Consider the following 25,326-nt stretch of genomic DNA (forward strand, 5'->3'; position numbering starts at 1 on the left):
TTTTAAATTAGCAAAACACCTACATTAATTCATTTCATATTAATTTTAAATTAATCATAGTTAATATAATTATAAAATCCTTTAACCCCTAATGTTAGGTTTTACACCAACAAAAGAACTAAATAACGAGTTGAAAAACAAAGTTTTGAACATCATCTTAGTTACGAACATGTTCTCAAGCTTAAAACATGTTTTTAAACTTCAAAATTCATCGGTATCTAAATGTAACATGTTTTAATTATTATATAGTTTTCATATACTAAAACAACTAAGAAAAAACATAAGAAAAAAAGTTTTGTAACTCTTCTACAAATTTCAAAACTCATTTTGTCAAAGGCGACCTTGAAATATTCGGTTGTGGAAAGCATTCACTCAACAAATGTAGGTCCATTCAATAAAATCGACAATTGACCTAATTTCAAAATATGGTTGTCATTTCTATATCTCCATGAAAAACTATCAAATTGTTAAAAGAGTTTATGCAAGATATTTGTTAACTATTTATACAAAATTGTTCAATCCTCCAATAGATATTTTGATGCAACACTTGATATAAAACTACAAGTTACGAATAAAAAAAAGTACTAATAACAATTAACAATTAAAAAATAAAGAATTGTCTTCTAACTAAAGTTCAACAGTTAAATTTGGAGGGTAAATCCTGTTCTGCCTACAATGTTCTTAGCTGGCACCTAATGCAGCTGAGCCGCCTATAAATTCCCCATTTTTCACAATCCAAGTGTCACAATTCAAATCAATTGGAGAGGCGTCTTAATAAACGCCCTTCAAATTTCTCTCTTCTGACTTTCAAAATCCCTAAATCCCCGATTTCGATCTCTTTCTGTTTCAATTTTTTGCGAAAATGAGGGAGTGCATCTCAGTTCACATCGGACAGGCTGGTATTCAGGTCGGAAACTCCTGTTGGGAGCTTTACTGTCTCGAACATGGAATCAAGGTAATCATTTGCTTAATTTCTTATATTAATTTCCGTTTTACAATCTAGTTTGTTTGATCTAGAGTTCAGAAACGCGATTTGTGATGCATCTACTAGTTGATCGGATTTATTTTCTTCGTTAATCACTTTTGTTAGAACTTAGAATGCGTACTCTGATCTATTCGATGCTTTTTCATATACATGATTGCTTGTTCTTCCTCTGTTACTTGATCAACAACTTACGATTTCTATGAATCGCGTTTTATAATGCTGATATTAAATCAAGGATTGTTCTAAGATTCATGATGATCGCGTGATTAGTTCATGTTTTTCCATGAAACTCTTATTTTAGACTGAATTTCTCGTCTTATATGCGTTATTCTGATGATTTATTGCCTGAAATTATTTCGATTACTTCATGCTAATGCGATTGGTTGTAATTTGTAGTTGAAAATTTTCATTAAATTGCTATATTTTTTTCAGCCTGATGGCCAGATGCCAAGTGACAAAACTGTCGGAGGAGGTGACGATGCATTCAACACCTTTTTCAGTGAAACAGGCGCCGGAAAACATGTCCCCCGCGCCATTTTTGTAGATCTCGAACCCACCGTCATCGACGAAGTCAGGACCGGAACATACCGTCAACTTTTTCACCCGGAGCAACTCATCAGCGGCAAAGAAGACGCCGCAAACAACTTCGCCCGCGGCCACTACACCATCGGAAAAGAAATCGTAGACTTGTGTTTAGATCGCATCCGAAAACTCGCCGACAATTGCACCGGTCTTCAAGGCTTCCTGGTGTTCAACGCCGTCGGCGGCGGAACTGGCTCCGGTCTCGGCTCGCTTCTTCTCGAACGTCTCTCCGTTGACTATGGTAAAAAGTCAAAGCTTGGGTTCACGGTGTATCCGTCGCCACAAGTTTCCACCTCCGTCGTTGAGCCGTACAACAGCGTTCTCTCCACCCACTCTCTCCTCGAACACACCGACGTCGCCGTCCTCCTCGACAACGAAGCAATCTACGACATCTGCAGAAAATCTCTCGACATTGAACGCCCGACGTACACCAATCTCAACCGGTTAATTTCTCAGGTAATCTCCTCCTTAACCGCTTCTCTCCGATTCGACGGAGCTTTAAACGTCGACGTTACCGAATTCCAAACAAATCTCGTCCCATACCCTCGAATCCACTTCATGCTCTCCTCCTACGCTCCCGTCATCTCCGCCGAGAAAGCCTACCACGAACAATTATCTGTGGCGGAGATAACAAACACGGCGTTTGAGCCGTCGTCGATGATGGCGAAGTGCGACCCTCGCCATGGGAAATACATGGCGTGTTGTTTGATGTACAGAGGCGATGTTGTTCCGAAGGATGTGAATGCTGCGGTGGCGACGATTAAAACGAAGCGGACGATTCAGTTTGTGGACTGGTGTCCGACGGGGTTTAAGTGTGGGATAAACTACCAGCCGCCGACGGTGGTTCCGGGAGGGGATCTGGCGGAGGTGAAACGGGCGGTGTGTATGATTTCGAATTCGACGAGTGTGGCGGAGGTGTTTTCGAGGATTGATCATAAGTTTGATCTTATGTATTCGAAGAGGGCGTTTGTTCATTGGTATGTTGGTGAAGGGATGGAGGAAGGTGAGTTTTCGGAAGCGAGGGAGGATTTGGCGGCGTTGGAGAAGGATTATGAGGAGGTTGGGGCGGAGTCCGGCGACGGTGATGAGGATGAGGGTGAGTATTGATAATACATGATGATGATGATGATGATGATGATGATGATGTGTTGTTATGTATGTCTTTTGAGTTTATATTGTTTATGGATTTGGATTTGATTTGTGGAGATTGTTGGTGGGTTGGCTTTAATTTGTTGAATATAATTGTTTTTAAAAAATTTATTGGATTATTTCAAAAGGTATTATGTGATGATTTTATTTAGAAAAAATAGTGTTATATGAACTAACATTTTGTTGGAATTGTTAAGAGTTATCATTTCTTTTTGAACCATCAAAATTTTAATATTTTAATTTTATATTTATATCTATATCTGTATATATTTATAAAATAATTTTTTTTCTTTAACAACATTTATTTAAAACTTCCACTCTTTCAACTTCTTTTTAAATTAATATTTTAAATTCAATATTATTGTAATTTCAATATTAATTCTTTATTCTCAATATAGTATATTTAGTTTGTTAATCTAAATATAATGTTAAATTTAAAACATAATTTTTATAATATATTCAAAACATATTTTTTCTAAATAGTTAGAAAGTTTAAATGTATATAAATCAAAATGTCAAATTAACAAAAAAAATTCATTAAAAATTACGTCATAATTCCAAATTCACAGACAACCTATAGATATATTTTATTGAAATAATATCACATAAAATATGTCTATCTAAATTAAGTTTATTTTTATTTTCATAGATAGTGGCTATTGAGATAATTCGACTTTAAATAGAATAATATGGGATCTATTATTTGATAATCATAAATCAATTACAAAAGTAATTTCATACATTATATATGATAATGTTTATTATTTATTTAAAATGCTTAGAATGTTTATAATAAATTAGTGTTACTAACAAGAATATATTTAGTAAAGAATAGATTTATTTTAATAACATATATTTATCAATATTTTAATTATAACTGTACAACGCACATAATATCGCATAGTATTATTATATTATCATATCATATCATACTATTATAAAAAAATATTTTTTCTTTTATCATATCAATTTGAAACTTCAAACTCTTCATATTTCCATATAATTTACTTAATTTATTAACTTAAATATGTTGTTAATTAGAAACATTATTATAAATGAAAGACTTCTTGAATTATCAATATGATATACTAAATTTGATGACTTTAACATAGTGTTAAATACATAACTTAAAAATTAAAACCTAAACTAAAATATCAAATAAAGTTTTAAAAATTCAACGTATATTGTGTAAAGTAGTTAATAAGAAAATAATCTTAAATCTAAAAGTCGAATTAACTAAAATATATCCAAAATATTTTTTATAATAACTACAACTCAATTAAGTTTTTAATAACAATTAAAAATAACATAAAGTTGTAAATTAAGTTATATCACATTACAAATAGTGGTTGATAATTTAATAATTCAGGAAATATTTTTTCTTTTACCATATCATTTTGAAACTCCTAACTCTTCGTATTTCCATATAATATATTTAATTTATTAACTTAAATATGTTTTTAATTATAAACATTATCATAAATTGAAGACTTATTCGATTATCAATATGGTATACTAAATTTGTTGACTTCAATATAATGTTAAATGCATTACCTAAATTTATATAACAAACAAACTTAAAAATATAGTGTAAAGTTTAAAAACTAAAATAATAAAAATCCAACATATGTTTTTTAAAATAGTTGAAAGGAAATTACTAAATACGATAAATATAATAACTAAAATTCAATTAAGTTGTTTTTAAATTAATTTATAATAATAATAATAGTTAAAAATAACGGGAAATTATAATACATCATCAAAAAATTTAAAATTTAATAAACTATAACAATAATTAATTAAAATAGTGAGTACTCTAACTATTTTTTTTGGAAAGAGAACTTCCTTAACTAGGGTTCTATGCATGAATAATCCCTCGATTCAAATATAAGGTTATGCATCATGTCCTGAAGTAGTTCGATAATTTAAATATAGGTAAATAATTTATTCATCATATCTTCCACATGTCTTAATAAGTTACTACAACTAATTTAACAACAAAATTATTGTAATATTAAAAAAACATATATTTGTAAAGACTTTAACTATATAGGTGTTTCTGCGCAACGCACATGCACTCACCTAGTATACATCTGTATCTATATCATCAAATCATATCATATCATATCATATCATCATATAATATCATACTATACTATAAAGTAAACATTTTTCCTTTCACCACATCAATTTGAAACTCTCATGTATTTTTTCCTTTCACCACATTCATTTGAAACTTTCATGACTTTTCAATTTCTTTCTAATAATAATTATAGGTTGGTTAATAAGATTAAATAAATATCAAACCTAAAGTGTGATCATATATAAACAGAATTTCAATATTGAAAAATATCTTTACCTCTATTTATAAAGTTATGTTTTTTAACTTTTAACATATGATACTTAATTTATTAGTTTTAATATATTGTCGGATGTAAACCATTATCATGTTAAAGATACAATTTTGGAAAAATTAGTATAAAACACTTAAATTATTATTTTAAATATAACATTACATGGCCAACTTATGTATAAATTTTAGTTTAACTTAAACAACCCAAAAAATATTTTGTAAATAGTTAAACGTGATAAATTGTAGTGTCTTTCTAATAATGATTATAAGTTGGTTAATAAGGTTAAATAAATATCAAACCTAAAGTGTAATCATAAATAAACTAAATTTCAATCTTAAAATAATATATTTACTTCTACTTATAAAGTTATGTCTTTAACTTTTAACATATTATACTTAATTTATTAGATTTAATATGATGTATGTAAACCAATACCAATTTAAAGCTACAACTTTTGAACAGTTCGGACAAAATACTTAAGTTGTTAATCTAAATATAACATTACAGTGTCAACTAAAATATAAATTTCAGTTCCGCTTAAAAATCCCAATGAATATTTTTTGAATAGTTAAAAGTGAATAATTGTTGTGCTAAATGCAAAAACTAAATTATAATCTCAATTTAACTAAAATATTTCCTAAAGATATTTGTATAATCGTTAAAAATCTTCAAATAAGTAGCTTAAAATAACTTACAATAACAATAGTTAAAAATAACTTTTTATAAATGCTAATATTGTTACCTTTAAAATCTAGAAACAATCTTTGATGTTTTAAATAATTATAATGATATAAATTAAAACATTAAGCAAATAAACTTTTAAAAATTAATTAAGAATAACAACTATACATAACATTAAACTATATATTATATTTAATTTTATTCATGAGTAACTCGCGGGTAGAAATCATTCAAACGATTGAGATTATACAGTTATAATAGATGCATATATTATCATATAATTATAAATAATCAATATATTATATCAATTTTGCATACGAATTATTATATAAAATTTAACAACAACGTTATTGTTATATTTATAAAAAACATATATTTGTAAAGGTTTCAGCTATATAGGTGTTTCTGCGCAACACGTGGGCATTCGCCTATCATACTATATTATAAAGAAAACATTTTTTTTTCACCACATTTATTTGAAACTCCCATGCATTTTTCCTTTCACCACATTCATTTGAAATTCTCATGACTTTTCAATTTCTTTCTAATAATAATTATAAATTGGTTAATAAGATTAAATAAATATCAAACCTAAAGTGTAATCACATATAAACTAAATTCCAATATTAAAAGAATATATATTTACTTCTACTTATAAATTTATGTTTTTTTTTTTTTAACTTTTTACATATTATACTTAATTTATTAGTTTTAATATATTGTTTGATGTAAATTAGTATCATTTTAAAGCTGCAACTTTTGAACAATTTATATTAAATATTTAAATTATAAACTTAAATATAACATTACAGGACTAACTTAAATATAAATTTTAGTTTAACTTAAACAACCCAAATAATATTTTGTAAATTGTTAAAAGTGATTAATTGTAGTGTGTTTCTAATAATGATTATAATTTGGTTAATAAGGTTAAATAAATATCAAACCTAAAATGTAATAATAAATAAACTAAATTTCAATATTAAAATAATATATTTAGTACTACTTATAAAGTTATGTCTTTAACTTTTAACATATTATACTTAATTTATTAGATTTAATATGTTGTTGTATGTAAATCATTATCAGTTTAAAGCTACAACTTTGCAACAGTTTGGACAAAATACTTAAACTGTTAATTTAAATATAACATTATTGTGTCAACTTAAATATAAATTTGAGTTCCACTTAAAAATTTCAAATGAATATTTTGTGAATAGTTAAAAATGATAAATTGTAGTGCTAAATGAAAAAACTAAATTATAATACTAATTTAACTAAAATATTTCCTAAAAATATTTATATAATCGTTAAAAGTTTTCAAATAAATAGCTTAAAATAATTTAGAATAACAATAGTTAAAAATAACTCTATATAAATGATTATATTGTTACCTTTAAAATTAAAAAAAACAATGTTCTAGTATTTTAAATAATTATAATGATAGATATTAAAACATTAAGAAAATAAATTTTAAAAAATAATTAACAATAACAAAAACTATAAATAACATTAAGCCATATATTATATTTAATTTTATTCATGAGTAACTCATGGGTATAAGTCATTCAAACGGTTGAGATTATACAATTATAATAGATGTATATATTATCATATAATTCAAAATAATCAATATATTATATCAATTTAGTACACGAATTATTATATCAAATTTAACAACAACATTATTGTTATATTTAAAAATATATATATATATATTTGTAAAGATTTCAACTATATAGGTACAATAGTTAAAAATAACTCTATATAAACGATTATATTGTTATCTTTGAAATCAAAAAACAATGTTTGATGTTTTAAATAATTATAATGATAGAAATTAAGACATTAAGAAAATAAATTTGAAGAAATTAATTAACAATAACAACAACTATAAATAACATTAAACCATATATCATATTTAATTTTATTCATGTGTAACTCGCGGGTAGAAGTCATTCAAACGATTGAGATTAAGCAGTTATAATAGATGTATATATTATCATATAATTCAAAATAATCAATATATTATATCAATTTAATATATGATTTTTTATATCAAATTTAACAACAACGTTATTGTTATATTTAAAAAAACATATATTTGTAAAGACTTCAACTATATAGGTGTTTTTGCGCAACGCGCGGGCATTCGCCTAGTATATTTATATAAGATGCATTTTTACTTGCACCACATGAATTTGAAACGTCCATGACTTTTCAATTGCTTTCTAATAATTATTATAAATTGGTTAACAATGTTAAATTCATGTAAAAACTAAATTGTAATCATAAATTAACTAAACTACAATATTAAAGTATCATATTTTACTTCTATTTATAAAATTATGACTTTAACTTGTTAACATATTATAGTTAACTTATTAGTTTAAATATATAGTCGTATTTGAGAATTTTTCATTTTAATATCACAACTTTTGTATAATTTATGATTTTATGCAAAACAGTTAAATTATAAATTTCAATATAATGTTAAATAGTTAAGTTAAATCAAAATTTTAGGTAAAGTTGAAAAAAAATCGAGAGACTATTTTATAAATTGTTAAAAGTTATAAATTCTAGTGTTAAATCTAAATTTTAATCTTAAATTAAAAAAAAAGCCATGAAACTATTTTTTATAATCATTTAGAATTTTCAGATAAATAGCAAAAATAACTTACATTAAGAATAGTTAAAATTAATAATATATAAAAAAAAGTTAAAATGTTATCTTTTAAAACAAAAACAATGTTTGTTGTTTTAAATAATTACAATAAAAAAAACTAACAATATTCATTAAATAAATTTTAAAAAAGTTAAATTTCTGAAACCAATTTAAAATAATTAAGAGTTTCCAAATATGTTAGTTTTTCATATATGTTAGTTTCCAAATATGTTAGTTTAAACAACTTACAACAACAATAGTTACAAGTAACATTATATACAAAAATTATATTGTTACCTTTAAAAATAAAAACAATGTTTGATGTTTTAAATAATTATAATGATAGAAATTAAAATCTTAAGCAAATAAACTTTTTAAAATTAATATATCATAACAACTACTACAAATATCATTATACTATATATTATATTTAATTTTATTCATGAGTAACTTGCAGGTAGAGACCATTGAGACAATTAGGATTATAGAATTTTAAAAGATGTCTACATTATCATATAATTCAAAACAAACAATGTTTATACCATCTTATTATAAGATTTAATATTTAAGAGCTAACAACGACATTGATGAAAAAACATATATTTGTAAAGATTTCAAAAATATTATTATATTCTGTGTAACGCATGGGTATTCACTTAGTTTCTAATAAAATACTCCTCTTAAGGTCACGTGGCTTCTCCTGCTTATTTTTTCTAATAAAGTTAAATTACCACTTAGACCTTATGCTACTTTATTGAATCCATAACAATCCACCAAGATGATTAGGAATTTTTATCAGGAAAGTCATTCATCTCTCATTCAAATCAAAATCAAAATTCAAATCCTCCCAAATTGAAGTCGTAATTTACGCATTGATTGCAAAACGACGATAATATGTCGGTATCATGGGATTATAATGGGATGTTTTGGCTTCCGGGAAAAATTATCGGCTAGGGTTTATACATATTCTTTCTTTTTTCTCAAACACATGTTGTATTTTACCATTGTGTTTATGATTTTCTAAACCATTGTGAGGGTTTCTTGTCCCCTTCTCTATTTTTTGTAGTATAGTTCTGGAAGATCCTGGTTGTCTTGACTACACCAGTTACTTGCGTTATTTTTTTTCTGCTTGGTTGTCTTGTGTACATCGATTACTTGCATTATTTGCTTTTCTGCTATATTGCTTTTTGTTATTGTTTTTTTCTCGAATTTGTGATTGTTGTCTTGGGCCCCAACATACTGTGTTGACCATCTAGACTTAGAAGCTATCACGACTGTCTGTGTTTTCTTGAGCCATGTTTTATTTTTTGTGTATTATTGTCTATTTTTATTGATCTCTTATTGAAATGGCTAGTCCAACGAATGAATCTTCTAGTGGAAGTAAGGCGAATTCTTTTAATTTTGACGATCCTTTGTATATTCACCCAACTGATAATTCTTTGACTACTATTGTTACAATTAAACTTACTTGGACCAGAAACTTCTGCATTTAGAGTGCTTCTACGATTACGAGTTTAAAAGCATGAAATAAATTAGGATTTGTAGATGGTACTATTAAAAGGGACACTACAGATGCTGCTAAATCTTCTAAATGGGAATGTGTTAATGTTGTTGTTTGTTCTTGGATTCTCTGCTCTTTATCTGAGTTTATATATTATAGTCATGCTTACTCTGAGTCAGTTGAGGAAGTATGGAATGAATTGTTTGAAACGTATAATAAATCAGATGGTTGTATAATATTTAACATTCATCAACAAATTAACTCTCTTACTCAAAATGGTTCTTCTCTTTTAGAATACTTTAATATCTGGAGTCTATTTGGAAGGAATTTGATGGTCTTACAAACTTAACTGAGTGTACTTGTGAGGCTGCAATGAAATTTAATGATCACTCAAAACTCATCAAACTAATGCAATATTTAAACAGTTTAGATGATTCTTTTAATCAAGTAAAAAGTCATATTCTTTTGATGGATCCCTTGCCTAATATTAAAGTTGTTTTCTCCATAGTTTCTCATGAAGAGTCTCATCATAAGAGTGGATACTTGTCCTTTTCTTCCACTTCTACTTCTAAAATTCAATCTTCTGCCTCCAATAGTAGATTCAATGATAATAGGAAAAATCAGTCAAATCAAAATAGGGGAAGAAATCAGAATTACAGTGCAAGAACTTGATGGGTTTGAGCCATAAGAACTTTCCTATGTGCACATGCAAACCCTAATGATTGGATCTAGGTTTCTCTAATTGAACATGCTTTGTATCCAAGACTTTGAATCATAGATCTAACGTAAACAAACAATTCATAACATATGAAATCAGATCTAGAAGAATACCTTGAGTTATTTGCTTGAAAACTTCTTTTCCTTGGAGCTTAGAGTCACAATTGTCACTCCTCTAATGGCTTACAAACACCTACTAGCAAGAAGATGATTTGAGATAGGGAGAGAGGTGAGAAATCGGCTCTAGGGTTTCCTCAAACATAGAGTATCCGATTTCTCCAACCCTAAGGGTCTAATTATACTATGAGCTCCTAGGGTTTCACCTTAAACCCTAATTGGATAACTTAGCCTCAAAGCAATCCAAAGATCCTTCTAGATAAGGCCTTGGACGATTTCTAAGATATCCATATCCTTAAAATCGTCCCTTCTCATATCCATAAGGATTCATAGCCCAAAACACAACTATCACACATTTGACAGTTTATGCCCCTTTATTCAATTAATCTCTTTAAGTCACCAAATTAATTCCTAATTAATTTATGACTTATATCAATCAAATAATATTATTATTCCTTTAACATATTATTCTTATAATACATTAATAATAATAGTATCTCTTCTCTCTATATAAATCACCTTGTCAAGTTGCTATGGTGAAGGCAACCCAAAAGGACCATGCACAACCGGGTCAAGTACTTACCAAATATAGTTACAGCCTTAGACAGTAATCCAACAGTCTCCCACTTGGATAAGTCTAGTAACTATAAACGCAAACACAATCCGATTAGCAATCGTAGCTCTCAAAGACGCTGTCAACTCTGATCTTATCATTATCCTGTCCTTTAGATAAGGGATCGTACAGTCCTCTGTTTTTATATCGTGCATATAATCTCATGAAACATTTTTCATACTTATTGTCTAGCAATTACTTTCTTGATCTCAGATTTATTTGACATAGAACTTAATTGAACACATCAATTCAGTCCTGACCGGGCCCGACACATAAGTCAAATCAAATCATCGAGCGGCCGTGATATTGCTTTTACCCTCTTAGCATAAAAGTAACAGATAAACTTCGACTTATATGCATTTACTTATCCACTAATCAACTACACACAACAATGCGTTTTATAGCATCAATTTACTGATGCGGTTTCGCATTATCAGTGCACAACCAATTAGTAAATAATAAACCATATATCTAGGTTTTAAGACCATATATCTAGGTTTTAAGACCATATGATATTATCGTCTTGCGATCACTTGTGGTACATTCCATAAGGTGATTCCAGCAAGCACGGGTTTATTCCAATGCTCAAAACTTGTTCATAAGCACTCATGAACGTTGTAGCAAACCTTTGCTATGTCTAATACCATTTAGACAATCTACACACCAATTCATGACAATCTTCATTCATACCTACTTCCAACACATGAACGATTGTGGACTGTTTGAATAATTCGATTATTCTTAATAAACTCAATTATTCTGGAAGTCAAAACATGCAAAGTGAAACAATAGTTAAACAATTAACATAAGACAAAACTTTTAAATAATACTCCTTTATTTAATCATCAAATGTCAATTACATTTATCTATTACAAGTTTCCAAACTTTCTAATCTAAACTAATATCATCCTTCAGCCCAATACTCCTTGCATGTTGCAAGTGCTTAACCCTGCGTAGTCCCTTCATAAGCGGATCTGCTGGGTTATCTTCTGATGATATCCTCTTAACCACGAGGTGTCCTTCTACTTGATGTCTAATAAAGTGATATTTTTTGTCGATATGCCGAGATCTACCATGATCCCTCGGTTCCTTGGTCAAGGCAACTGCTCCTTCATTATCACATAAAATTTCCATAGGCTCCTTTATGGCAGGCACAACTCCAAGGTCACCAATGAAGTTCTTCAACCATATCGCATCCTTTGACGCTTCGCTCGCTGCAATATACTCTGATTCGCACGTTGAATCAGCTATAGTTTCCTGCTTGGAACTTTTCCAAGTTACTGCTCCTCCATTAAGGGTAAAGACCCAGCCCGACTGCGAACGGTAGTTGTCCCTGTCGGTCTGGAAATTGGCGTCACTATACCCTCGCACCTTTAAGTCATCACTCCCTCCGAGGACTAGAAACCATTCCTTGGTCCTCCGAAGGTACTTAAGGATATTCTTAACCGCAATCAAATGAGCTCTGCCAGGGTTCCCTTGATATCTACTGACCATGCTCAAAGCAAAGGCCACATCAGGGCGAGTACAAGTCATAGCGTACATGATCGATCCAACTGCGGAAGCGTAAGGTACTCGGCTCATCTTAGCTATCTTGGCTTCAGTACTCGGACTTTGAGTCTTACTCAACTTGGCATTACTTTGTATCGGTAGTTCTCCCTTCTTCGAGTTTTCCATACTAAAACGTTTTAGTACTTTATCTAAGTAAGTATTCTGACTAAGTCCTATTAGTCTCTTACTTCGTTCTCTCACTATCCTTATTCCCAAAATATAGGAAGCCTCTCCAAGGTCCTTCATAGCGAAACACTTCCCGAGCCAGGACTTAACTTCCTGCAAAGTCGGGATGTCGTTTCCCATTAGCAGTATGTCATCGACATACAAAACGAGGAAGCTAACTATACTCCCACTGGCTTTGACATATACACATGATTCATCTTCGCTTCGTACAAATCCAAACTCTTTGACTTTCTCATCAAAGCAAAGATTCCATCTGCGAGATGCTTGCTTTAGTCCATAAATGGACTTCAAGCTTGCACACTCTATTGGGATGCTTGGCATCGACAAAACCCTCTGGCTGAGCCATGTAAACATCTTCAACCAACTTCCCATTAAGGAAAGCGGTCTTGACATCCATTTGCCATATCTCATAATCATGAAATGCAGCAATGGCTAGCATCACCCTAATAGATTTTATCTTCGCAACTGGTGAGATGGTCTCATCATAGTCAACTCTGGGAGTTTGAGTAAAACCCTTCGCCACCAGTCGTGCCTTATACGTGTGCACATTCCCATCCACATCGGTCTTCTTCTAGAAGATCCATTTGCACCCAACCGTCTTACGTCCGGGCACATTGTCAACCAAATTCCAAACTTGGTTGTCATACATGGACTGAATCTCGCTGTCCATCGCCTCTTTCCATTTTGCAGACTCTGGGCCTGCCATGGCTTCCTTATAGCTATTAGGTTCATCTAGATTTATTAGTGTACCATCACTAATATACGTGTCCCCTTCGGTAGTAATATGAAAACCATAAAACTGGGGTTGAACTCTAACTCTTTTGGAACATCTAAGAGGTAAGGACTCATCAATTGGTTCAACCGGAGTTTCCTCCTCGGGTTGAGCGCCAGCGGTAGAGGTTCCTTCATCACTCAACTCTTGAATCTCTTCAAGATCGATCTGTCTCCCACTGTCTCCTTGGCTTATGAGTTCTCGCTCTCGGAAAACCCCTCTCCTCACAACGAAGACAATATTGTCACTCGGTCTATAGAAGAGATATCCAAAGGATCTCTGCGGGTAGCCGATGAAAATACATCGCTCACTACGAGGTTCGAGCTTGTCGTGAGTCTCTCATCTTACGAAAACCTCACAGCCCCAAACCTTGATATGTGCCATTGAGGGAGCTTTCCCTGTCCACATCTCGTGAGGTATTTTGGCAACCTTCTTTGTAGGGACTCGGTTAAGGATATGGGTGGCAGTCTCTAAGGCAAACCCCCAGAAGGAGATAGGTAGTGAATCAAGACTCATCATAGAACGGACCATGTCTAACAAGGTTCGATTACGTCTTTCTGCCACACCATTCAACTGCGGTGTCCTTCGTGGCGTCAATTGCGAAACTATTCCGCATTCCTTGAGATTGTCATGGAATTCAAGACTTAGGTACTCTCTTCCTCGATCGGATCGAAGCATCTTGATTTTCCTGCCCAATTGATTCTCCACTTCATTTTTGAACTCTTTGAACTTTTCAAACGTTTCCGACTTGTGCTTGATTAAGTAAATATACCCATATCTACTATAATCATCGGTGAAAGTCACGTAGAAGCGGTTCCCATCCTTTGTGGTGGATCTAAAGGGCCAACATACATCGGTATGTATGAGATCCAATAAGCCCTCACCCCTCTCACAAGTGCCAGTGAAGGGTGACTTGGTCATATTTCCAAGTAAACAAGATTCACATGTGTCATCTTCCTTAAGGTCGAATGAATCCAACACTCCATCCTTTTGGAGTTGGGCTATGCGCTTCTTGTTGACATGTACAAGACGACAATGCCACACAGATGCTTTATCCATACCATTGGAAGAATCCATACATAATACATTATTTCCTAGGTTATCTATAACCATAACAGTTTCATAAATTCTATTACAAGGCATTGCTTCAAAGTATAAAACACCATTTAGATAAGCATAAATAGAACCATTCTCATTATTAAACGAATATCTAAATCCTTGTCTAAATAAACCATGAAATGAAATGATGTTTCTTGCCATATCTGGCGAGTAGCAACAATTATTTAACTCTAAACTTAATCCATTACTAAGCACTAAAGAATACACTCCAATCTTGGTGACAGTCGACGATCTTTTGTTTCCCATTATTAGATTTATTCTTCCAAGCTCCACATCCCTATTTCTTCGTAGTCCCTGCAAATCAGAACAAATGTGGTAACCACATCCTGTATCAAGAACCCAAGAAATAGCATGAGATGAATCATTAGATTTAATTGTGTATATACCTGCAAAAGATGGCTTGATCTTTCTATCCTTGATGGCTTGCAGATATTCTGGACAGCTTCTCTTCCAATGCCCTATTTTGTGGCAATGATGGCACTCTTCCTCCTTTGGGTTAGGGTTGGGCTTAGCAGGATCAACCTTGGTCCCACTAGAAGAGGAACCATCTTGGGACTTTCCCTTGCGGTGGCTCTTTGACAGAGCCTTCCTCTTCTTGCCCTTTCCCTGCCCTATAGCCAAAACAGGAGCAGCGGATGGATTAGGAGTTGGTGCAACAGACTTGTCCTTTAGGTTGCTCTCAGCAGTCCTTAGGAGCCCTTGGAGTTTGCTTAGGGTGACCTCTTCCTTGTTCATGTGTTAGGTCATCCTAAATTGGTTGTAGCATGAAGGCAAGGAGTGAAGAACAATGTCGATGGCTAAATCCTCCCCAAAGTTAACATTTAACTTGCGAAGACGATTAACATATCTTTGCATCTTTTGCAAGTGCACGGTAAGAGATTCTCCACTTCCCATTTTAGCAGTGATCATATTCGTGATGATCTCATAGCGCTCTTGCCTCACACTTTGGTGGTACCTCTCCATTAAGTCTTGATGCATTTCATACGGATACATGTCCTCATACGACTTTTGGAATTCTTGTTTCATTGTGGCTATCATGATGCAATGGACCTTCGTTGCATCACGTTCATGGGTCTCAAAGACAACCATCTCTTCGGGAGTAGCGATTTCTGGGTTGACCTTCTTGAGCTTTTCATCGAGGACATACTCTTTGTCCTCGTAGCGTGCGATCGTGCGAATGTATCTTATCCACTCACTAAAGTTCGATCCATCGAAAGTCACCTTTTAGCAAAGACTCATTAACGTGAATGAATTAGCAGCAACGTTGTTTGCATTCGACATCTACAAATAGAAAGGACAAAGTTTGATTAGAATTGAATCCCTAATTAAACACCCAAAATGAAAAATTAGGGCTAGGACCCAACAACATTATTCACATATTAGAAAAGGGATGCCGTAATCCAACACACAAATAATTTGGAGGTAAGTGAATGACGATTCACTAATTCTTCACCATGAAAACATAACCTTAAGTTTTAAATGCATTGAGAATTCCTAGATTTTCTTGGAGATTCATTGAACTTTTCAATGGCATGTTTAAATCTCGATATTCCCCTCTCGTTTGTGATTGGGATACCGAGGATCACAAAGTGGGTGTGAATAACCATGCTAATCTACACGGTGCCTTCATTGTTACAATCACCTATTCGATGTGCTGGTAAACCACACACGCTCCATCAAACTATGATAAACAATGAATCACCCTTTGCCACCTTTGCTTAGAACCAATTAGTGTGCCGGTAAACCACACACGCTCCACTAACTTCTTAGCAAGGGTGCAAAGTGTAATTTCATGGGATTGCATCAATTCACTTTTGCCTAAAGTAACTAGGATTGGGAATTTGGAAAAACATGTAGTTACTTTATATTTTAACATTATACTTTTAATGAGAAGAGAGACTTTCCCTATCCTACCCGTTCGGCTAACGACCCTCCACCAGTCAAGCAAGCGGTAGGTATGAGTGTTCACCCATTAAGCGCCATTTTATAGGCAGCAACCTTATACCCACCTTATAGACCGACTTCGTGAATGAAGCCTACTAACGGTAAGACTAGCATTTTAATTATACTTATATATATTCATTAAGCTTTTAATAAGATAATAGTATAGGGTTGAATTTTAAACTTGTAAAACTCTAGGGGTTGAAATTTAAATTCTTCTAAATTAAACTTTTAATCACAAAATTCAAATCTCAAAATTTCGAGACAAATCTTGAACTTTTCAAAACTAAAGGGATCAAATAACAAATAATTCAAATAACTAATTTCATAATTATCTATATTTGACCTAATCCAATTTTAGTCATTAGATAATTACCAAATAATTTTAAATAGTCCATATTTATCATATAAATAACCAATATTCAAAAGATTTGAAATTATCTATTGTTATGTCAAGAATAATCATAAAATTAAGTCAAAATTTGGATTTTAACATAACAAAACGATTTAGATATCAAATCCAAGACAAAACAACAACAAAATCCCGAAATATCCTCTGCCTGACGCTCGGACTCACCAAGTCCGCTTTGGACTCACCGAGTAGGGCCAACTCGCCGAGTCCAGACACTGACTCGCCGAGTTGGGTCGGGAAGAGGCCAAGAAAAATGATTTTCAGCAAGCAAAACAGTTAAGCATCACATTCAATTGAAACCACTCAAGGCTCTGATACCACTGATGTGTTTGAGCCATAAGAACTTTCCTATGTGCACATGCAAACCCTAATGCTTGGATCTAGGTTTTTCTAATTGAACATGCTTTGTATCCAAGACTTTGAATCATAGATCTAATGTAAACAAACAATTCATAGCATATAAAATCAGATCTAGAAGAATACCTTGAGTTACTTGCTTGAAAACTTCTTTTCCATGGAGCTTAGAGTCACAATTGTTACTCCTCTAATGGCTTACAAACACCTACTAGCAAGAAGATGATTTGAGAGAGGGAGAGAGGTGAGTAACAATTGTGACTCTAAGGGTCTATTTATACTATGAGCTCCTAGGGTTTCACCTTAAACGCTAATTGGATAACTTAGCCTCAAAGCAATCCAAAAATCCTTCTAGATAAGGCATTGGAAGATTTCTAAGATATACATATCCTTAAAATCGTCCCTTCCCATATCCATAAGGATTCATAGCCCAAAACACAACTATCACACATTTGACAGTTTATGCCCCTTTATTCAATTAATCTCTTTAAGTCACCAAATTAATTCCAAATTAATTTATGACTTATATCAATCAAATAATATTATTATTCCTTTAACATATTATTCTTATAATACATTAATAATAATAATATCTCTTCTCTCTATATAAATCACCTTGTCAAGTTGCTATAGTGAAGACAACCCAAAAGGACCATGCACAACCGGGTCAAGTACTTACCAAATATAGTTACAGCCTTAGACACTAATCCAATAGAACTATGGTCTTAAATGACATCTTATTTAGAAATGTTATAAATTGATTGGATATCCTAAAGAATTTAAACCTAGAAATGAATATAATGGTCAAACAAATCAAAACAAATCTTTTTCTGCTAACTCTTCCTCTATTTTTAATTATTCTTCAATTAGTCCTTCTAGTGTTCGTGCTGAGTCAATTGGAGAGTGAAGAATATAACAAATTTCTCAAGCTTATTAACTTAGAGTGAAGATGTGACTTGCAATGCTAATATGGCAGGTTCATATTCATTTAAAGCTCTTAACTCAACGATTTTTTCTAAAAATTCGGTTGTTAACTATGGTGCTAGCTAACATATGACAGTTGTAGAGTCTCTTCTTCATGATACAATGTATGTATCTAAACTAAATATCCTTGTTAATCATCCTAATGGTTCTTGTGCCAAAGTTAATAAAGGAAATTTGCAAGTTTCCAAAAATGTAACTTTATTTGATGTTTTTGTTGTTGACTTTAGTGTAAATCTTCTTTCAGTTCATAATTTGTGTAAAGATACCAAACGTGAAGTCATCTTTAATGAACATAACTATAAAATTTAGGATTTACAATCCAAGGAGATAATGGAGAATGGTAGGGAGTCAGGGGTTGTACTATCTTGACTCTATTCTAAAACGCAATAATTGTGTAAAAATTAATAAAACTAAATGATGTGTGTCCTAACTTACTTGACATAGTGTTGGATTAAGTGTCTAAGCCCATAACTGTAATTACTATGTACTTGATTTGATAGTAGCATGATCCTTTTGGGTTGCCTTTATTCTATCAACTTGACATGATGACTTTTGGAGAAAGAGGTTGAATTTATTATTTGGAATAATAAATTGATTTATTAATGTATTATGAAAATAATATATTAATTAGAAATCATGTTATTTAATTAGTATTTAATCAGATATTAATTTGGAATTAATTTTGGGATAAAAGGAACTCATTAAAGGAACAGTGACTGTTTTACAAATCATTGATAGTTGTGAAACTGGGCTGATGGAATCCTTAATTAGGAGTGGAAAAAATCCTATGGTGAGGCCCTATAGATTTCTTCCAAGGCTTCCTAAATAAGAGTCCATGGGCTGCTTAAGCCTTAAGCAGGAAATTAGGGTTTCCTCCAGAAGCCCTAGTAGCCCACAGTTATATAAGAACCATGATTTTCGGCCAATGCTTGTTTCTAGAAAACCCTAGCCGAAATTCTTAGGGCATCCTTACTCTCTCCTCTCATCCTCTTGCTAGTAGTGTTTGTAAACCATTGGAGGTGCAACATTTGGGGCACTAAGCTTTCAAGAGTCAAGGATCTACAAGGAGTTCTTGTTATTACTACATAACAAGTAAGGTAATCATCAAAACCCTTTTATTATGTAATTTTCGAAATTATATATGCTAGATCTAGGGTTTTTCTTTGGTATTTAATTTGCATGTTCAACTAGTGAAAAACTTAGATCCAAAGAAATTAGGGTTGCATGAACACTTAGGTTGTAGTTATGCTTATAACCCTTCATTGGTATCAGAGTCTAGAATGTTTTTCAGTTGTATTTGATGCTTATGTGAATTGTCCAAGGGTGGAGGGAACAAATTCGTCAATCTGTTCATGGAACTCGACGAGTTGGTCCAACTCGACGAGTTCACTACCCTGAACTCAACGAGTTGACTCGTCAGATCCATGAATTTTTGATTTCCATATGTTGATGTGATTAGGATAATTGCCTTAATTCGTTTTTATTCCTTAAAATTGAATTTTCTAAAAAGGTAATGGTATATCCTTATCAAGATAATTGATCTGGTCAAATTTTAAGATAATGACAAAATCATTTGATTAATTTAATTATTTAAAATTTGATCTAGTATTTTTGAAAAGTTTTAAAAATACTCCTTTGGTTTCGGAATTTAAAATTTAATTAAAAGTTTAATTTATTAAAAGATTAAACATCTAGTATTTTAAAAGTTTAAAATACACCCTTATACTATTATAGAATTAAAAGTTTAATACATATATATATATATATATATATATATATATATATATATATATATGTATGTATGTATAAGAAAAGTCAGTCTTACCGTTAGTAGGCCTCATTCAAGAAGATGGTCTATAAGGGGTGTTTTAGGAAGCGGCCTGTAAAATGACCACCATTGGGTATCCATTCTTACCCACCGCACTCTTGGTTAGTGGATGGTTGTTAGCCGAACGGGTAGGATAGGACACTAAACTCTCATTAAAAGTATAATGACATAAAGTAACTAAAGTTTTTCTAAAATCCCATTCTTAGTTACTTTAGGAAAAATGTGAATTTGATGCTAACCCATAAAATTGCACATTGCATCTTACTGGTCGTTAGTGGAGCGTGTGTGGTTAACCGACACACTAATATGGATGAATATTACTGGCAATGGGTGACTCGTAAATTATCATTTATCAATGGAGCGTGTGTGGTTAACCGACACATTGATTCGGTGATAAATGACATCGAGAGTACCAAACTAATTTGCATGGTTATTCACATCTCGTTTGTGATCCTCTGCATCCCAATTACAAAGTGAGAGCATAATTGAGATTAAACATGCCATTGAATAGTTCAATGAATCTCAAACGATCTAGGAGTTTCATTTGACTGAAACTGGTAATTGCTTAGCTACCTAAAATGGATTCGAATTTGATTACGGCATCCCTCTTCAGAATTCGAATCGAAAATATGGATCCTAGCCTTAATTTAAAACTTTGGGTTAATAATCAAGGATTAAATAAATCAACTAACATGAATTCTTTTCTCCCTTTATAGATGTCAAGTTCAGACAACTATGGTCTTTCTCATCCTTTTGGAAATGGTTTTCCTTGTGATGATAATCTTCCACTTATCGATCAAGGTGAAAGAACATTCCCTTCTTCGATCATTGGTGGAACTAGAAATCATTCTTCTCCAACTCGTCCTCCACCACCTCCAGTGATTCTCCCTGACCCACATTTTCATCAAATTGAAAAGTTCATGATTACTCAATCCCTATTGGCATGAAAACACCTAGATGGAAATTCTGTGTGTGCACATGTTCTAAACATGAAGTCGCACATTGATAGATTGGGAATGTTGGGTGTCGTTTTCCCAGAGGAGCTGGCTGTTGACTTGGTTCTTTGCTCGCTTCCTGAGTCATATAGTTAGTTTGTTAAGGACTACTATTTGAATGACAACGACGTGGCCCGTATTGATTTGGCATATTTGCTAATTGCTGCTAACGCAGAAATGCTAAAGTGCTATGGTCAAGCAAATGTGTTTGAAGGATCAATCTCCCAAATTTCCATGGACCTTATCAATGGCAACATTGGTAGTCTAGAAAAGGTTTCTCTTCACAATGGAAAGGGATTGGCCAAGGTCAAACTATTTGACCGTATGGTAAAGAGAAAGGCCAATTCTGAGATAATCCCATGTGCCATTCCTGAAGAGTCCATATGTTTCTATTTCCAATTGAAGGGACATTGGATGCAAAGCTGCCATGTCTAGCTGAAAGATCTTAGAGATAGTAAAGTCAAGATGTATGACTCTACTTCAGGTACATCCACTATCTAACTCGTTTAAGTTCCTATTCATAGATTCTTATTACATGATGTGATAAACACATTTTGATGTTTTTCAGGATCCAAGAGAAAGAAGGAAGCTTAAGAAGAGTAAGCTGAATCTGATCATGAGAGATGGATTTCAATCACATGGTTCAAGGATCAAAATTTTGAGCTGCTGCTTAGGAGTTAGGATAGATTATTAGATTACTTAGGAAATGTCTAGAAACATAGTTTTTTATATTTGCATTGTAAGGACAAATTTCTCCGCATTTTCTCAATAAAGTGAATTTTGTTACTTTATATTTGCTTGCAATGGCATTTATGAAAATTGGTGATGATATTTCTATTCTTAGCAATGTTAAAATGGATTTGATTCTTAATTATGTCATTTGTTGAAATGTCATAATCGGCCACATGAAAAGGAATTCTCATCACCCAAGTTGCAGTTGGATAGAAACTTGGAGTCATACAATTTGAATTGTGTGATGCATGAGAATCTTGATCTTTGAAAGATTATGACTAATTCGTTGATCACATGTCTGTGTGAATGAAAGTGAAGGACTAATGGATCTAGTACACATTGATATGGACTATTTGGATCCACCACAAAAGTTGATAAGTCTATTCGTCTTGATTTACTAAAGGTTCAGTAAGCATGGTTGTGTTTATACGATTAAGCACAATTCTGACACTTTGAAAAGTTTCAAAGAGAAGCATAAAAAATAAGAAGAATCTGTTAGGCAGAAAGATAAAAGTTTTCTTTGATCTGAGAAGAAAGGAGATTACCTTAATGGTCCTGAATAGTTTTTAGAGTCAATCATGGATAAACCTTTTAGTTATCACTAGCACACGACCTGAGGTTGATAACATATCATGTTGAGTTAACAAATTCTTGTTTTTGTGCATCTTCCACTAAAGTTGACTATGCATGTGAGTTCTATGAGTCATGTTTTGAATGCATTAAATAGATCACATTGGTTAGTGATAGTACATTGGTCAATGGGAGTGAGCTGCTTGACAACTTGGAAGCACTGGTAGACCCGTGTGCTACCAGATGGCAAGAAATTAAGAATGAACTAAGTTCAGTCCATGAAAGGAAAACTAAATTTGATTGTTTTTTCTCATCAACCTTATCTTATGATTTTAGTTTGGGAATGACAAACTCGCATGGATAGGAACACATACACCATAAAATCTAGGTGGCAAAAGGTTTCACTCTAATTCATGAAAATGGTTATGAGGAAACACTTTTGCTAGTAGATTTTAAATCTGAATTGATATCATTCTGGTTAGCAGTTGTGATAATTGCATTCTCAAATTTGTATATGATTACGACATCCCTTTTCATAGTTCGAATTGTGAGAAATGGTAAGAAATAGTTTGAACGTTTAGGAATTATTACTATAAGTTCTAAAAAGGTTTAAACACACACATATGCTATCTAATGAAAGGTGTATGAAATTGAGAAGTCTAGATTAAGACTTATCAAAGCACCACATATTAGAAACCTATACTTTAGTAAGAAAGTCAATAGCATTGATTTTCTGGAAGTCCATTTGATTTCTGAGTACATGTCAAAGCTAGTGGGAGCACAAGTGTAGTGCTAATGGGAGCATAATTTTTATGCTAGCAAAGAGTATAATTATTATGCTAGTGGGAGCATAATAGTTATGGTAAGTATTGCAAGTTGTCAATACTATTTATAGGAAACAAGTTTTCAATTTGCGAGTTGCTATATTTAAGAATTGTTTTACTATAAAAAGGATTTGAGGGAGAAGGAATTTATACTTCATTCCAAATGTAAACTTTTAGATTGGAAGGTTTCATACAACTTAGTCATGAACATATATGATTAGCATGTTGAAGTGATTCAACATAGAAAATCCAATATATGGAAAGATTATAGCAAGAGACTGATTAAGTGTCATGTCCTTATGTAAGACATTATGTATCGAATCCCATATACTTTAGATATAGGATTGATCACATATGCTATAGTCTTTACTTATTCTGCTTTTTCCAGATGCCTAGGGCATTAAGAGGGAAAAGGACTAGAACAAGATATGACTAAAGTTGTTGAACAATGGTCAAAGAGAAATCTATGGTTCGTTGAAGATTGATTGCTTGTGGACAGTTGGAAGTATGGTATTTAGACAGACCATATTGACATGTTTTTGATGATTCTTGGTCAAAATTGATAGTCATATGGGAATATGGAAATGTTTACATAATGGGAGTTGTTGAAATCTATATATGAGTTAGAAACCTTAACGCAAGGAAGGTGTTCAAGAATTATATCTTGAATTTGAAACTTTGTAACCATGAAACTGTTTTAAGTAATAAAGTTTCAATGGAACATTTTGTGCCATTATTGGCAAAGTCTTTGTGATTTTTAGGCGACATCATCACAAAAGGATCATTGCATGAAAGGTTAGATTCTAACACATTTAATGGTGACAAGAATTTTGGAAATTCTTACGTTTGTAATATGGATTTGGAATTGTGATATGAGTATCATTGGAATTATGCCCAATCGATCTATTCACAAAGGAAGGACCATAGAGAGAAATAATATGCATATTTATAACATGGCATGACTGATGTTTAATTCAAGTGATTAGTTGATTAATCCAAACATTACATAATTAATAAAGTCTGATTAATATGGTTATTAAATAATAAGTCTTTTATTTATACTGAATAGTTTTGAGACCATATTTAATCAGGTTATTATTGTGTTTCACTTCACATGTTTTACTTCCCAAATAATTGGATTATGTAAAACATCCACAGTCGATCATACTTTGGAAGTAAGTAGTGAATTAAGATTGTCATGAATTGGATTGTAGATTGTCTAGGGGTTTAGACATAGCAATGATTTGCTACAACATTCACGAGTACTTCTGAAATGGAGATTTGAGTATTGGATGAACCCACGCTAAGAGAATTACTTCATGGATTCTATCACGAGTAATTTTGAGGCGATAATATCTTATATTCTTGAAACGGAGACATATGAGTTGTTTTTTACGAGTCAGTTGTGCATTGATAATATGTAAACGCATCAGTAACTTGATGTTATAAAAGATATTGTTGTGCATGATTTGATGAGTGAATAGTGAAAACATATGAGTCAAAGTTTTTCAATTCCTTTTGCCCTAACGGGAAAAGTGATATTTATGGGCCCCTCGATGATTTAATGATGACATCAAAAGCGCTTGGCCAAGGCTGGACTGAATTGATATGTTCAATTAGTAGTCTGTTATTAGTCGTCATAAATTAGAAATCAGGGAACAAACTTTGGATAGAGATTGATTATAATCCATTTCTCA

The 25,326-nt window shown here is 32.1% G+C and overlaps 1 protein-coding gene across 2 annotated transcripts; it reads left to right on the forward strand.

Annotated features, from left to right (window-relative positions):
- The first annotated feature begins 732 nt into the window (after positions 1 to 732).
- Positions 733 to 2,835, forward strand: LOC145093146 (tubulin alpha-4 chain-like). Of its 2 annotated transcripts, XM_079031216.1 has the most exons (3): positions 733 to 955; positions 1,418 to 2,484; positions 2,567 to 2,835. In XM_079031216.1, the coding sequence occupies exons 1-3, from the start codon at positions 863 to 865 to the stop codon at positions 2,682 to 2,684; spliced, it is 1,278 nt and encodes a 425-aa protein (XP_078887342.1). In that variant the 5' UTR covers positions 733 to 862; the 3' UTR covers positions 2,685 to 2,835. The 2 variants fall into 2 exon arrangements, with proteins under 2 accessions (XP_078887342.1, XP_078887341.1); XM_079031215.1 differs by having other exon boundaries at positions 734 to 955; positions 1,418 to 2,835.
- The last annotated feature ends 22,491 nt before the right edge of the window (positions 2,836 to 25,326 follow it).

Source organism: Lactuca serriola, chromosome 3 (assembly GCF_051521515.1).
Source record: "Lactuca serriola cultivar US96UC23 chromosome 3, Lser_US96UC23_V15, whole genome shotgun sequence".
In the NCBI taxonomy this organism is placed as follows: Eukaryota; Viridiplantae; Streptophyta; class Magnoliopsida; order Asterales; family Asteraceae; genus Lactuca; species Lactuca serriola.